General features: G+C 44.4%; 1 protein-coding gene across 2 annotated transcripts in view; it reads left to right on the forward strand.

Annotated features, from left to right (window-relative positions):
- The window catches only part of GPN2 (GPN-loop GTPase 2), a 160,513-nt gene that overhangs the window by 80,036 nt on the left and 67,217 nt on the right, over window positions 1-13,260 (forward strand). For both annotated transcript variants that reach the window (XM_075335907.1, XM_075335908.1), the window contains exon 3: window positions 3,403-3,563. In XM_075335907.1, coding sequence (XP_075192022.1) covers window positions 3,403-3,563 — 161 coding nt within the window. The remainder of the gene's footprint in view (window positions 1-3,402; window positions 3,564-13,260) is intronic.

Below are 13,260 nucleotides of genomic sequence, written 5' to 3' on the forward strand. Positions count from 1 at the left end.
TGCTCATCTCCACCCCTCCGCTTCTATTGGGCGGCCGCTTAGTGACGTCGCTGTGACGCTGAACGAACCACCCCCTTAGAAAGGAGGCGGTTTGGCGGCAACAGCGACATCGCTAGGCAGGTAAGTAGTGTGACGGGTCCGAGCGATGTTGTGCGCCACGGGCAGCGATTTGCCCGTGACGCACAACTGACGGGGCGGGTACGCATGCTAGCGATATTGATAGCGATATCGCTGCGTGTAAAGCAGCCTTAAGGCCCTGTGCGCACGCTGCGATTTTTGCTGCGGATTTACCGCGGTTTTGCTGCATGAATTGCTGCAGAAAATGTTCATAACCTTTCTGCAGTCCTTCCCCAGCAACACCTATGGTAAAAAAAAAAATTCTCGTTTTTCGGGAGATAGTGATCATCACTACCCTGCGTTTTGCAAGGAAGTGATGTCATTAGGACAGGAAGAGGAAATTGAGCAGAGAGTAAATACACACATCACACTCACACACAGACACATACATATATAATGCACAGACACATAGAAATCAGAAACGTACATATTAAAAATAAAAAACGAAAAAAAAATGTGTGCTCCGCCATATTTTTACCATCCAGCCAAGGTAAGCACACAGCAGGAGCCTGGTATGCTCAGGCTGGGGAGGGTGAGGGCCATGGTTATTGCCCCCCCCTCCCGCAGCCAAGAATATCAGCCTGCAGCTGCCCCGAGAATGTCACATCCATTATGCGATAGTCCCGGCATGTTGCCGATTCTTCCCGATTGTCGTGATGCGGTGGCAAATCAGGGTAATAACGAGCTAATGGCAGTCCATAGCTGCCACTATGACACAATATTACTAATCTATAAGTAAAAGTAAATAAACACACACACACACCGAAAAATCCTTTTTTTTTAAATAAAACACAAAAAAGCCCCCTCTTTCACCACTTTATTAATCCCCCAAAACACCCAGGTCCAACATAATTCACACGAGATCCCATAACGCTTGCATACTGGTCCATCGACGACTGAGTACTCGTTTCATGAACGAGGCTGCAGGGGTAACTCCAGGACATTTCTCACGGTCGGTGATGTCAATACATTACCGCTCGCGAGAACTTCAAGGCCTCACGAGCGGTAATAGTGACATCACCAACCGGCAGTGACCCTGCGAGAACTCAGATCCAAGGTCCCGCAGGATCACTGCTCTATCACAAATACGGTTGGGGAGGGAAACATGTACATCAGAAATAAAAGCTGTAATATCTATCAACCTATCTATCTATCCATCTATCTATACATCCATTATCTATCTATCCCTCCTATCTATCTATCTATATCTATCTATCATCTATCTATCCATCAATTATCTATCTATCTATCCATTATCGATCTATCCCTCTATCTATCCATTAACTATCTATCCATTATCTATCTATCAATCCATTATCTATCAATCTATCCATCCATTATCTATCTATTTATCTATCCCTCTATCTATCCATTATCTATCTATCTATCTATCGAAGGCCTCTTTCACATGTCCGTGAAAAACCACGCACGTGTCAAAGGTGCGTTTTGCCCTCCGTGAGCCGTGTTTATGGCTCGTGTGTTCTTCGTGTGTTATCCGTGATAACACACAGAAAATGGAAACTTTCTACTCACCTGTCCTTGGCTTCGCTGTCCGTGGTGCTGATCTTCGGTCTCCGGTCCGGCCGACACCCCGCTTCTGCAGCTTCCAGCCGCAGTGAAGTGAATATTCAATGAGCATAATGAGCGGCGGTCGGAAGCAAGTGACAGCTGCGGCAGAGACTGCAGGGCTGGAGAAGGTGAGTAAAGTTTTTTTTTTTTTCTCGTAGATACATGTGTTTTCTCCGGCGCGTGTCACACGGAACACATCCGTGTGGTCCATTTGTGTTATGTGTGACCCGTTTGCGTTCCATATAACACCCGTGATGCCGGAGAAAACGTGGACATGTCTACATGTGGAGCACACGGGCACACGTATGCTCCACATGTACACACGGTCCATGGCAGAATATGCACGTGAGCGCAGACCCATTGATTTTAATGGGTCTACGTGTGCACGTGTCTCCGGTACGTGAGAAAACTCTCCATACATGTACCGGAGGCACGGACGTGTGAAAGAGGCCTAAGAAGAAGGAAATGACAACCCCCTTTTTTTTTTTTTTTCCTTTCAACTTGCTTTATTGCATTGAGCGCATAAAAAACACAGGTACCAACCCGCGGCAAACCGCGGGTGCGTTACTACCGCATTCTTTGCCGTGGGTGCGGTATTCTGCCAGAGGCTGCGGATTTTTCTCAAGAAAAGTCCATTTTCTAGTGCGCACATAGCTTAAAACTGCCCCAGAGTCCAGTGTGAAGATTGCAAGATTTCTCATTTTCATTTTAAATACAGATTGTGATAAGAAAAAAATGTAAATGAAAAAAAAAACCAACAAAAATATGATTTACACAATAGATCATTTTATGATGACACATTCCCTTTAAAAAGGACCTTTCTTGATATGTTTTATTTTAATCTGTATAAGAGGGCCTTTTTAATTTTTTTTTTTTTCCCTCCATCCCCTCACAGTGATATGGGTTTTTGAAATTTATATTGCTGAAGGGGAAATTTGCATGTAAATTTCAAAAAGCCATTTCTTAGTAATGGAGGAGAAGAGAAAAAAAATCAGCCCCTCTTAAACTATGAATATCCTGAAAGGTCCTCTTTAAAGGGGTTGTCCACTACTTGAACAACCCCTTCTCATTTACCATGTTTGCCCCTATTAAAATTAAAAACAGTTTTTCACCTCCGGTGCCATCGTCATCCCAGCTGTGTCGACACTCTCTCTCGGGGCTCTCGTGAGGTTGTTTCGTCACGCGAGCCCTGCACCCACCCAATCAGCGCCGGACTTACCAAACATCAATAGGAAGTGAAAGAGCAGCCACACCTTTCACTTCCTCTTGATTACGTATTCATCCAGAGGCAGTGACAGTGAGGCTGGCGCTGTTGGGCGCGGGGCTAGCATGACATAACTGCCTCACCTGAGCCCTGGTAGAATGAGTGTTGACATCGCTGGAATGACACTAACATGGGAGGTGAGTATAATCATTTTTATTTTGACGTGGGCAAACGGGGAATGAAAAGGGGTTGTCCCCTTTTTAACGTTCTTGTGCAGGAATAAAAAGTGGACCTTGTGCTGCACTTAGGCCAAATTTCATTCATTCTTAATGCTTGATGGGCGCGACATAGGTTGGACAACCACCCATCATAAAGTTGGTTTTCTTACCAATATTCTACCCCTTTAATATTTGTATAGTTCAACTTTTCTTCTATTGTGATTCATTCTAAACTAAAAGTTTGACACTTCTGGTTCGATAGATATTTGAGTAATGGTTGTCTTTCTATTGCAGCTTTTAACATCGACTACTACACAGAGGTTATGGATCTTTCTTACTTGGTGAAACATTTGACCTCTGATCCATTTTTCCGGCGCCACCAAAGTCTTCATGAGAAACTTGCAGAGGTCATTCAGGATTATGGGCTAGTGTCATTCATGCCATTTAGCATTAAGGTGACGAAAGATTTCAGAGGAGACTTTTATGTAGTAAATCGCTGCAATAATTTGGAGTATTGTAAACAGAAATTGACACATTGTGTGTATAAGTCTTCTCCTTCTTCTCCTTCTTCCGTCTCCTTCTTCTCATTCCTCCTTTCCTTCAAATTCTTCCTTTTTCCTTCTTCTCATTCTTCCTTCTTCTCACTCCTCCTCCTACTAATACTACTCCTACTCCTCCTACTACTACTTCCACCTCCTCCTACTACTACTACTAGTACTTCCACCTCCTCCTTTTCACTAATACTACTACTCTTCTTCACTACTACTACTACTACTACTACTCTTCTTCACTACTCCTCCTCCTCCTCTTCACTCCTCCTCCTCTTCACTCCTCCTCCTCTTCACTCCTCCTCCTCTTCACTCCTCCTCCTCTTCACTCCTCCTCCTCTTCACTCCTCCTCCTCTTCACTCCTCCTCCTCTTCACTCCTCCTCCTCCTCCTCTTCACTCCTCCTCCTCCTCCTCCTCCTCTTCACTCCTCCTCCTCCTCCTCCTCCTCTTCACTCCTCCTCCTCTTCACTCCTCCTCCTCCTCCTCTTCACTCCTCCTCCTCCTCCTCCTCTTCACTCCTCCTCCTCCTCCTCCTCTTCACTCCTCCTCCTCCTCCTCTTCACTCCTCCTCCTCCTCACTCCTCCTCCTCCTCCTCCTCTTCACTCCTCCTCCTCACTCCTCCTCCTCCTCCTCCTCCTCACTACTACTACTACTCCTCACTCCTCCTCCTCACTACTACTACTACTCCTCACTACTACTGCTACTCCTCCTCCTTTTCACTACTCCTCCTTCTTCTCCTTTTCACTACTAACATTCCTCCTCCTCCTTTTCACTACTACTCCTCCCTCCTCCCTCCTCCTACTACTAGTACTCCTACTACTATTACTAGTACTCCTACTACTATTACTAGTACTCCTACTACTATTACTAGTACTCCTACTACTCCTACGACTATTACTAGTACTCCTACTACTATTACTAGTACTCCTACTACTCCTACTACTATTACTAGTACTCCTACTACTATTACTAGTACTCCTACTACTACTACTATTACTAGTACTCCTACTATTACTAGTACTCCTACTACTACTATTACTAGTACTCCTCCTCCTCCTTTTCACTACTACCACTCCTACTACTACTACTACTACTACGATCTGTAAGCAGATCAAGCTTTTGAACAAATGTGTTCCGATTGTACCTGGCAGTAATCAATATCGTTGTCTTCTTTGTTTTCAGAAGGAGTCCCATGTTTGAGCTTTCCATCTTGACACTCCATAATAAGTCCTTCATTCCATCTACGCTTGTTACTATCATTGTATCACGTTGTATAATCTGCATATTTAAGATTGTTGATTCATCCAGCAATTTTGATTCCTTTAACTTTTTCAGCAAGTCCAGCCTTCCTGAAAATAGCTTCTGCATATAAATTGAAGAGAAATGGTGATAGGATGCAGTCTTCTTTGACATTTCTCTCTACTTTGAACCATGCTGTGTCACCATGTTCCATTGGGACTGTTGCGTCTTGGTCGATGTAAAGGTTCCTAATGAGGCTGATTTGATGGTTCAGCACTAGGGATGGGTGAACTCCCCGATGTTTGGTGTTCGGGAGACTAGCCCGAATGTTTTGTAAAGTTCGGGTTCTGATATTACGCGAACTTGCGTCCGAACACCGAACTTGGACTTTTCAGTTATGTGATGGGGAGGGGGGGCTGTAAAATAAAGAATACAATTAATAATAAACATTGTCATACTTACCGCTCCCGCAACGCGTCCTGCAGACTGTCTCCCACCGCTTCTCCTTCCGAGTCCGATTATCGCTGTGCCGCCTGGTAACAAAAGGACCTTCCATGACGTCATAGCATGTGACCAGTCACGTGTGACTGTTGTATTATCTTATTGGCCACAGACTGGTCACATGGCTATGACGTCATGCTAGGTCCTGTTAGTGCATATCGCCGGCGCATGGTGCTCGCCCAAGCATCTCAGTACTTGGTATACTCGGCGAGTGCCGTGTACCAGCGAGATGCTCGGGTACATGGTCGGCTCCCCGTCTCTGCATGTCGGCGCTCTTTACAGAGTCAGCCCGCATGCAGGGATTGGCTGCCACAGCCGGTGATAAATGGCGGCGCCGGGAATCAAGTGATCGGAGATCACCGTTGCTATAGTAACCCGCCCGTCAAGTTACTATGGCAGCGGTGACCTCACCGCTTACCAACCCACAGCTTCTGCTCACTCACTGAGTCATTACACAGCACAGGGGAGCAGAGGCGTTGAAAAAAGAAATAAATATGTGTATTTATTTCTAATAAAGTATTTTTCTCTGTGTGGTGTCTTTTTTTTTTTTTTTTTTTTTTTTTAACCCTTTATTGGAGATTTTTAATGGGTGGGTCAAACTTGCCTGACATTAAGAATCTCGGGCTTAATACTAGCTAGTAAACAAAGCTGGTATTAACCCCTTTATTACCCAGCGTACCAGGGCTGCTGGAAGAGTTGGATACAGCGCTAGAAGATGGCGCTTCTATGAAAGCGCCATTTTCTGGGGCGGCTGTAGACTGCAATTCGCAGCAGGGGGGCCCAGAAAGCTTGGGTCAAGCTGTGCTGTCCAATCCCCAGCTGCTTAGTTGTACCTGGCTGGACACAAAAATTGGGCAAAAAGGGCTTCCCTATATTTTTGGTTCCCAGCTGGGTACATATAGGCAGTTGGGGGTTGGGGGCAGCCCGTACCTGCCTGCTGTACCTGGCTAGCATACAAAAATATGGCGAAGCCCACGTAATTATTTATTTATATTTATTTTTTAGATTTTTTGGCAAAAATAAAAGGCTTCCCTGGATTTTCCATTGCCAGTGAAGGTAACACCAAGCAGTGGGGGTTAGGAGCCAGTAGCTGCTTGGAATACCCTTAGCAATAAAAAATGCAGCGGGAGCCCACGCATATTTTTTTTTAATTATTTATTTAAATAAGTAAAAAAATTGGCTTCCCTGTATTTTGATTGCCTGACATCACAGTATTGTAAAAATAAATAATTAAAAAAATAGACGTAGCGCTCGTCGGTATTTTTGATTCTCAGCGCAGATAAAACAGACGGCTAGGGGCTGCCACCTCCATCTGCCTGATTTTACCTTGGCTGGCAATCAAGATACATGGAAGCCCATTCATTTTTTTTATTTACCTGCGTCCCGCCAGCAATGAGGAAGGAAGGAGGTGGGCGGGATGTTCGTCCCGCTCATCTCCGCCCCTCCGCTTTCATTGGGCGGCCGCTTAGTGATGCCGCTGTGACGCCGAACGAACCACCCCCTTAGAAAGGAGGCGGATCGCCGGTCACAGCGACGTTGCTATGCAAGTAAGTATGTGTGATGGGTCCGCGCGATTTTGTGCGCCATGGGCAACGATTTGCCCGTGTCGCACAAACGATGGGGGCGGGTACGCACGCTAGCGATATCGGTAATGATATTGCAGCATGTAAAGCGGCCTTTAGTCTGACGTAATTCACAGGGACAGCAATAGCAGCAACATCACTGTGCACAGACAGTGTCTATAGACAGTGAGAAGCAAAGCACAAAGTCAACTCTGCTTCATGACTTCAAAGACAGTGTCTATACATAGTAAGAAGCACAGAGAGTCATGTCACGTCTGCTACATTGCTCTGGACAGAGCGATGTAGCAGAAACTGACAGGAAGGGGATGATTGCTCTTGCGTCTCGCATTGCATCACCCCACTCTCGGGGCAGGAGCACCTCAGCTGCATGGAAATACATGCAGATGACCCGCTGCCGTCGGGAGATTGTGCGCCATGATGCGATGACACTCACATCATGGTGCACCAGGACCTTTGATGATGTCATACTCACGTGACCAGTCTGTAGCCAATGAGGTAGTACAACATTCATATGTGACTGGTCACATGGGTATGACGTCACGGCAGGTCCTTTTAGCCAGCGGTGCATACCGGGGGGAACAGCAATGATCGGACGGACGCAGAAGTGCTGGGAGACGGTCTGCAGGACGCGTCGTGGGAGCTGTAAGTACTGATCATAATGTTTTTTTTTTAATAACGTGCTTTTTTTTTTTCTTTTTTTTTTTAACAGCTTCTGGACCCGAACGTCCCAGAAAGCTCGTGTTCGGGGTCGTATGCACGAAAACCATGTGTTCGGTACGGACCCCGAACTTTACAGTTCGAGTTCACCCATCCGTATTCAGCACACCCATATCCTTCATGGTGTTCAAAAGTTTCTGATGATCAAAACCGTCGACGGTTTTGCTGTAGTCGATTTTTTGACCTTTTTCATTAGTCAGCTAATGTTATCAGTTACATCCCTTGTCCTCTGTCTTTTCTGTATCATGCTTGTTCCTCTGGCAGCTCTTTGTCAAAGTAAGACTGTAACCATCTTTGTGGGATCTTCAGTAGTATTTTGTTAACATGAGGTATGACTGCAATAGCCCAATAGTTTCCACGGTCTGTAGCATCTACCTTCTTAGGAATAAACACCGATCTTGTATACTCCTTGGGTCATTTACTAGTTGTTCATATCTGTGTGATGACTTCAACTGCTGCTTCAGAAGACTTTATTAGCTTTATTGGAACATTGTCTCTTCTGGATGCTTTGTTTTGTGACAGAAGCTTTTTCGCATCAACAGCTTTGTCTTTCAAGATGTTCAGTTCACTCTCATATCCAGTCTCTTTCTTCCCGTATCATTGAGTCATTCTTGTAGAGATGCACCTGAGTACGCATTCCATATTTCCTTGATTTGTTCTGGCTCGGTTAGATTGTCCTCGTTAGCGTCATCATTCCTACTCATGATTGAAACTTAACTTTAATTGTATTCCTTTGATCTTTTGGTATGGCTTCTTGGTCTTGCCCTTGTCACATGGTTTCTGGCTCAAAAGTCGCCCAGTGTCAGGGCTACTGACGCTGTTCACGCAGCAGAGTTAAACACGCCACACGATACTGCGTTTGAGTTGCACAGACTAGCTCAGGCGTCAACCAGCTGTTCTCTTGTTAGTAATCGGATTTGCAGGAGTTAATTTCTGCTAGCCTGTGGATTAATGCTTGTCACATGTTGCAGGAGACCTATCACCGTCTCCTCCGTCCTTTTTAAGATGGTGGAGCCTGGTCTCCCATGCCGATGATGGCTTTTGCGATCCCAGTCCCTGTGCTTTGATATCCTGTTGCTGGTGAGCGTCTGTGTGCTGTTTGTTGTCTGATTATTTCCTCCTTCCATTAGTTTCCTCCTGATCATGTATTGTCTATACCTCCTGTGAATGACTGAGTTTTGTTTTTTCCTCCGTCTGTTTACGTTCCGTTCTGTTAATCTCTCCTGTCCCGGCCCTCTCCTGGGTGGAGGGAGGGGGGCCACTAGACCAGGTTGTTCAGGAGCTAGGTTAAGGAAGGCAACCCAAACATTGCCACTTTAAGGCGTATCTTTGAGATCAGGGTTATTGAGAGTTCCCCTAGCCTGAGGGCCAGTTTAGGCTCCCCTATTCATAGTTATCCCGTCACACCCTGTGACAGCCCTTCAGATGTTTTTCGGGCTCTGTACATATCCTTTGGTAATACTTATTTGTCTGTTCGAATGGCTCTCTTTTGTCTTTTACTGATGTTGTCTGTGTTCTGCTTATTAACTTTCTCTTTCGCCATTCATCTTTCTTTGATGATCTTTAGGGTCTCTTCTGTTAACCATGGCTGCAGGGGTCTCTTCTGCCAATGTGTTTATTCTTTTTCTAACTTCAGTGATAATAGTCCTTATTTGTGTTCATAATCCTTCAGGCTTTCTTTCATCCATGTCCAGTGATATAAATTGGTTGTGCAGACCGTTCTAGAAAATTTCAGTTATGTTGATCAAATTGAAGTTGGAACCGACCTGTTGTCTAGTCAGTTTGCGCAGCTTGACTCTAATCTTTACTGTCAAAAGTTCATGATCAATTCCACAGCCAGGCTGAGGAGGCCCATGCTTATTGGGCCCCCAAATAGCAGCCAGCCAGGATTGTCACATCCATTAGATGCGGTAACCTCGGAACTTTAACCGGCTCATCCCCATTGCCCTGGTGCGGTGGCAATAGGGGTAATAAGGGGTTAATAACAGCCCACAGCTGCCACTAAGCCCTAGATTAGTATTGGGAGGCTTATATGAGACACCCCCCCCCCCCTCCCGAAACAAACACCAAAAAAATCCCTTATTTGAAATAAAATACAAAAAAAAACCCTGCCCTCTATCACCCCTTTATTAACCCTAAAAACACCCAGGTCCTACATAATCCACACAAAGTCCCACGATGATTCCAGCTCTGTTACGTCTGAAGGCAAAGCGCGTGGCCATAAAACATGACCGCCCGCTGTGAGCATCAGGCAGAGCATGAGCCACGCATTGAGTGGTGACATCACTTAGGTTATTTGCAGTTACAGCTGGAGGTTCCCACAGTACTCCACCTGTTATCGCAGAAAACCGATTTGTTTTGCCAAGAGATGCAGATTTGGTGCTGAAATTTCTACAGCATATTCCTGTACCTAATCTACACCTGGCAAAACAACACATCACTACCGCATCAAAATCGCAGGGCAGTTATTTTTAGGCTGAGGGGCCCAATAAGCATGGGTATTCCCAGCCACAGAATACCAGCCCCCAGCTGTCAGGCTTTATCATGGCTGGATATCAAAATTGTGGGGGGGGGGGGGGGGGGGGAATTGCTTTGTTAAACAAAACTTAAATTTAAAAAAAAAAACCATTCGGTTTCTCTTATTTTGATACACAGCCATGATAAGTGCAGGCCTGTAGCCATAAGCTTTTTCTGCAATGAGAAGAGAGCCAGCATGATCTGAGAGTGGCATGCATCATATAAAAAGTGCAAATTTACGGATTTATTCCAACTGTACTATAATACAAAATGAGATTTTTAGCAAATAATTGATCAATTCTTTGAGTCACCCCTGCCACTTCACGGCAAATCTCGATGGGGGGGTCCTACTCTATATTATGTATTTCATGTGCCATGCAGCCTCCTAGATAAATAAATTAAAAGCAGAACCATATTGCAGCACACATACCTGTAACCTATATATAACCGCTTCCATGTCGCAAAAAGAGGCAACTGCAGATAAAAGCCAGCCCAGGTCCCAAGTGCGCAGCAGACGCCACTCACGCCAGGACTATATCAGAACTGACCTTCACAGTGCCAGACCAGCAACTCTAAATAAAGGCAGATCAGATTCAAGTATGGTGCTTAATTAACATTGCCTGTGGAAAAAGGTGAGGCAACTGAATGTGAACAGCTACCAACAGAGGAATATATTGCATACCAAAGTCAGGCGTGCATGGAATAGGTGGTGGTCAGGAACCAGACCAATGTAGCATAACTACAACTAAATAGAGAGAAGGGAGCCAGCATGATTTGAGAGTGGCATTCATCATATAAAAAGTGCAAATTCACGGATTTATTCCAACTACTATAATACAAAATTAGATTTTTAGCAAATAATTGATCAATTCTTTGAGCCACCCCTGCCACTTCATGGCAAATCTCGATAGGGGGGAGAATTTTGTGAAATTTGTACTTTTTATATGATGCGATCCACCCGCACCTGTTAACCCTTTAAATAACATTTTGACAGCCCGATTTAAATGCCAGTCGCAGTAAATCTTCACTCACGCAGCTCCATCGGTGGCACCGTGACGTGATCACTATGAGCCGATGGTTGCTATGGTAGCACAGGTTCATGTGATGACTCCTGTAGCTCACATTACTCACTTCCTGTTTCACCCGACCGAGTGAGTCGTGCAACAAGAGATGAGTATTTCTGGTGATCTCAGCTGTGTAGCTGTGATCAACAGAAATGAATGAGCGATCAGACTGCTAATCCTTCTAGTAAAGTAAGAAAAAAAAAAAAAAGTTTTAAAAAATAAAAAATATAAAAAACCCTAAAAGTTCAAATCACCCCCCCTTTCGCCCCATTGAAAATTAATCAAAACGTAGCATTTGCACAAAAATGGTACCATTAAAAACGTCAGCTCGAGATGCAAAAACTAAGCCATCACTGGGCCATAGATCAAGAAAAATGAGAACGCTACGGGTCATGCAACATGGCACAAAAAGTACACCACTTTTTTGGGACAAACTCTTGATTTTTTTTTTCCTCTTCTTAGATAAAAGTAAACCTATACATGTTTGGTGTCTATGAACTCTTACTGACCTGAGGCATCAAACCAACACATCATATATAGTGAACACTGTGAATAAAATATTCCCAAAACAATCATGCAATCGCACTTTTTTTTTTTTTTGCAATTTTTCCACACTTGTAATTTTTTTGCCGTTTTCCAGATTTCATTTAACCCCTTCAGCCCCCGGGCATTTTCCCTTTTTGTTTTTTGCTTCCCTTCCGAGAGCCGTAACTTTTTTATTTTTCCGTCAATCTTGCCATATGAGGGCTTGTTTTTTGCGGGACAAGTTGTACTTTTAAATGAAACCATAAGTTTTACCATATGGTGTACTGGAAAACAGCAAAAAAATTCCAAGTGTGGAAAAACTGCAAAAAAATGTGATGGCACAATCATTTTTGGGATGTTTTATTCACAGTGTTCACTATATGGTAAAACTGATGTATCATTGTGATGCCTGAGATCGGTGCGAGTTTGTAGACACCAAACATGTATAGGTTTACTTGTATCTAAGGGGTTAAAAAAAATTCACAAGCTTGTCCAATAAAAGGGGCGTACGTTTTGCGCCATTTTCCGAAACACGTAGCGTTCTCAATTTTTGGGATCTATGGCTCAGTGACTGCTTATTTTTTGCGTCTCGCCTTTAATTTTCAATGGGGTGAAAGAGGGGTGATTTGAACTTTTAGGGTTTTTTGTTTTTTCTTTTTTTTCCCTTTTTTTTTTATTTTACTAGTCCCCCTAGGGGGCTATAGCGATCAGCAATCCGATCGCTCTGATCTATCTGCTGATCACAGCTATACAGCTGTAAACAGATTTGATCACTTCCTGATTCACTGGCCTCCGTGCCGAGTGAAAACGAAAGTGATTCGTCATAGCTACAAACGTCATCACATGACCCTGTGCTACCATAGCAACCACCGAAAGTCACATGATCACTCACGTGACTTCCGGTGGGGGTGGCGGTAAGTGAAAATCATGGCCACGCATATATACATCTCACTGCCAGACTTTGGCAGCGAGATGTAAGGGGTTAATGTTATGGGTGGAATGCGATTCCACTCGTAACATGCAGGCACACATGTCAGCTGTTGAAAACAGCTGATATGTGCGCGAATCGCCGCATCCTGCCCGCGGAAGGGGACGGGGCTTAACGTCACACGCTCCATGATGAATATATCTGTAAAAAGGTAGTGAAGGGGTTAAAAGTACAACTTGCCCCGCAAAAAACAAACCCTCATATGGCAAGATTGACAGAAAAATAAAGTTACAGCTCTCGGAAGAAAGAGAGGGAAAAAAAACGAAAATCGTCCGGGAATGAAGGGGTTAATATAAAAACCTGTGTACATTGCCTGGCCCTATGTCTGTCTGTAAAAGCCAGCCCCCTAGGATAGGATGGTATCATGGTAAAAAGGTAGGTTGTAGGGTTTTCAACAGGGGGACTCTAGGCATTAACCAAGAGAATCAGGAATTATATTACAAATATACTGCTATTTGGAAGTTTCT

Source organism: Anomaloglossus baeobatrachus, chromosome 2 (genome assembly GCF_048569485.1).
Source record: "Anomaloglossus baeobatrachus isolate aAnoBae1 chromosome 2, aAnoBae1.hap1, whole genome shotgun sequence".
NCBI classification, from domain to species: Eukaryota; Metazoa; Chordata; class Amphibia; order Anura; family Aromobatidae; genus Anomaloglossus; species Anomaloglossus baeobatrachus.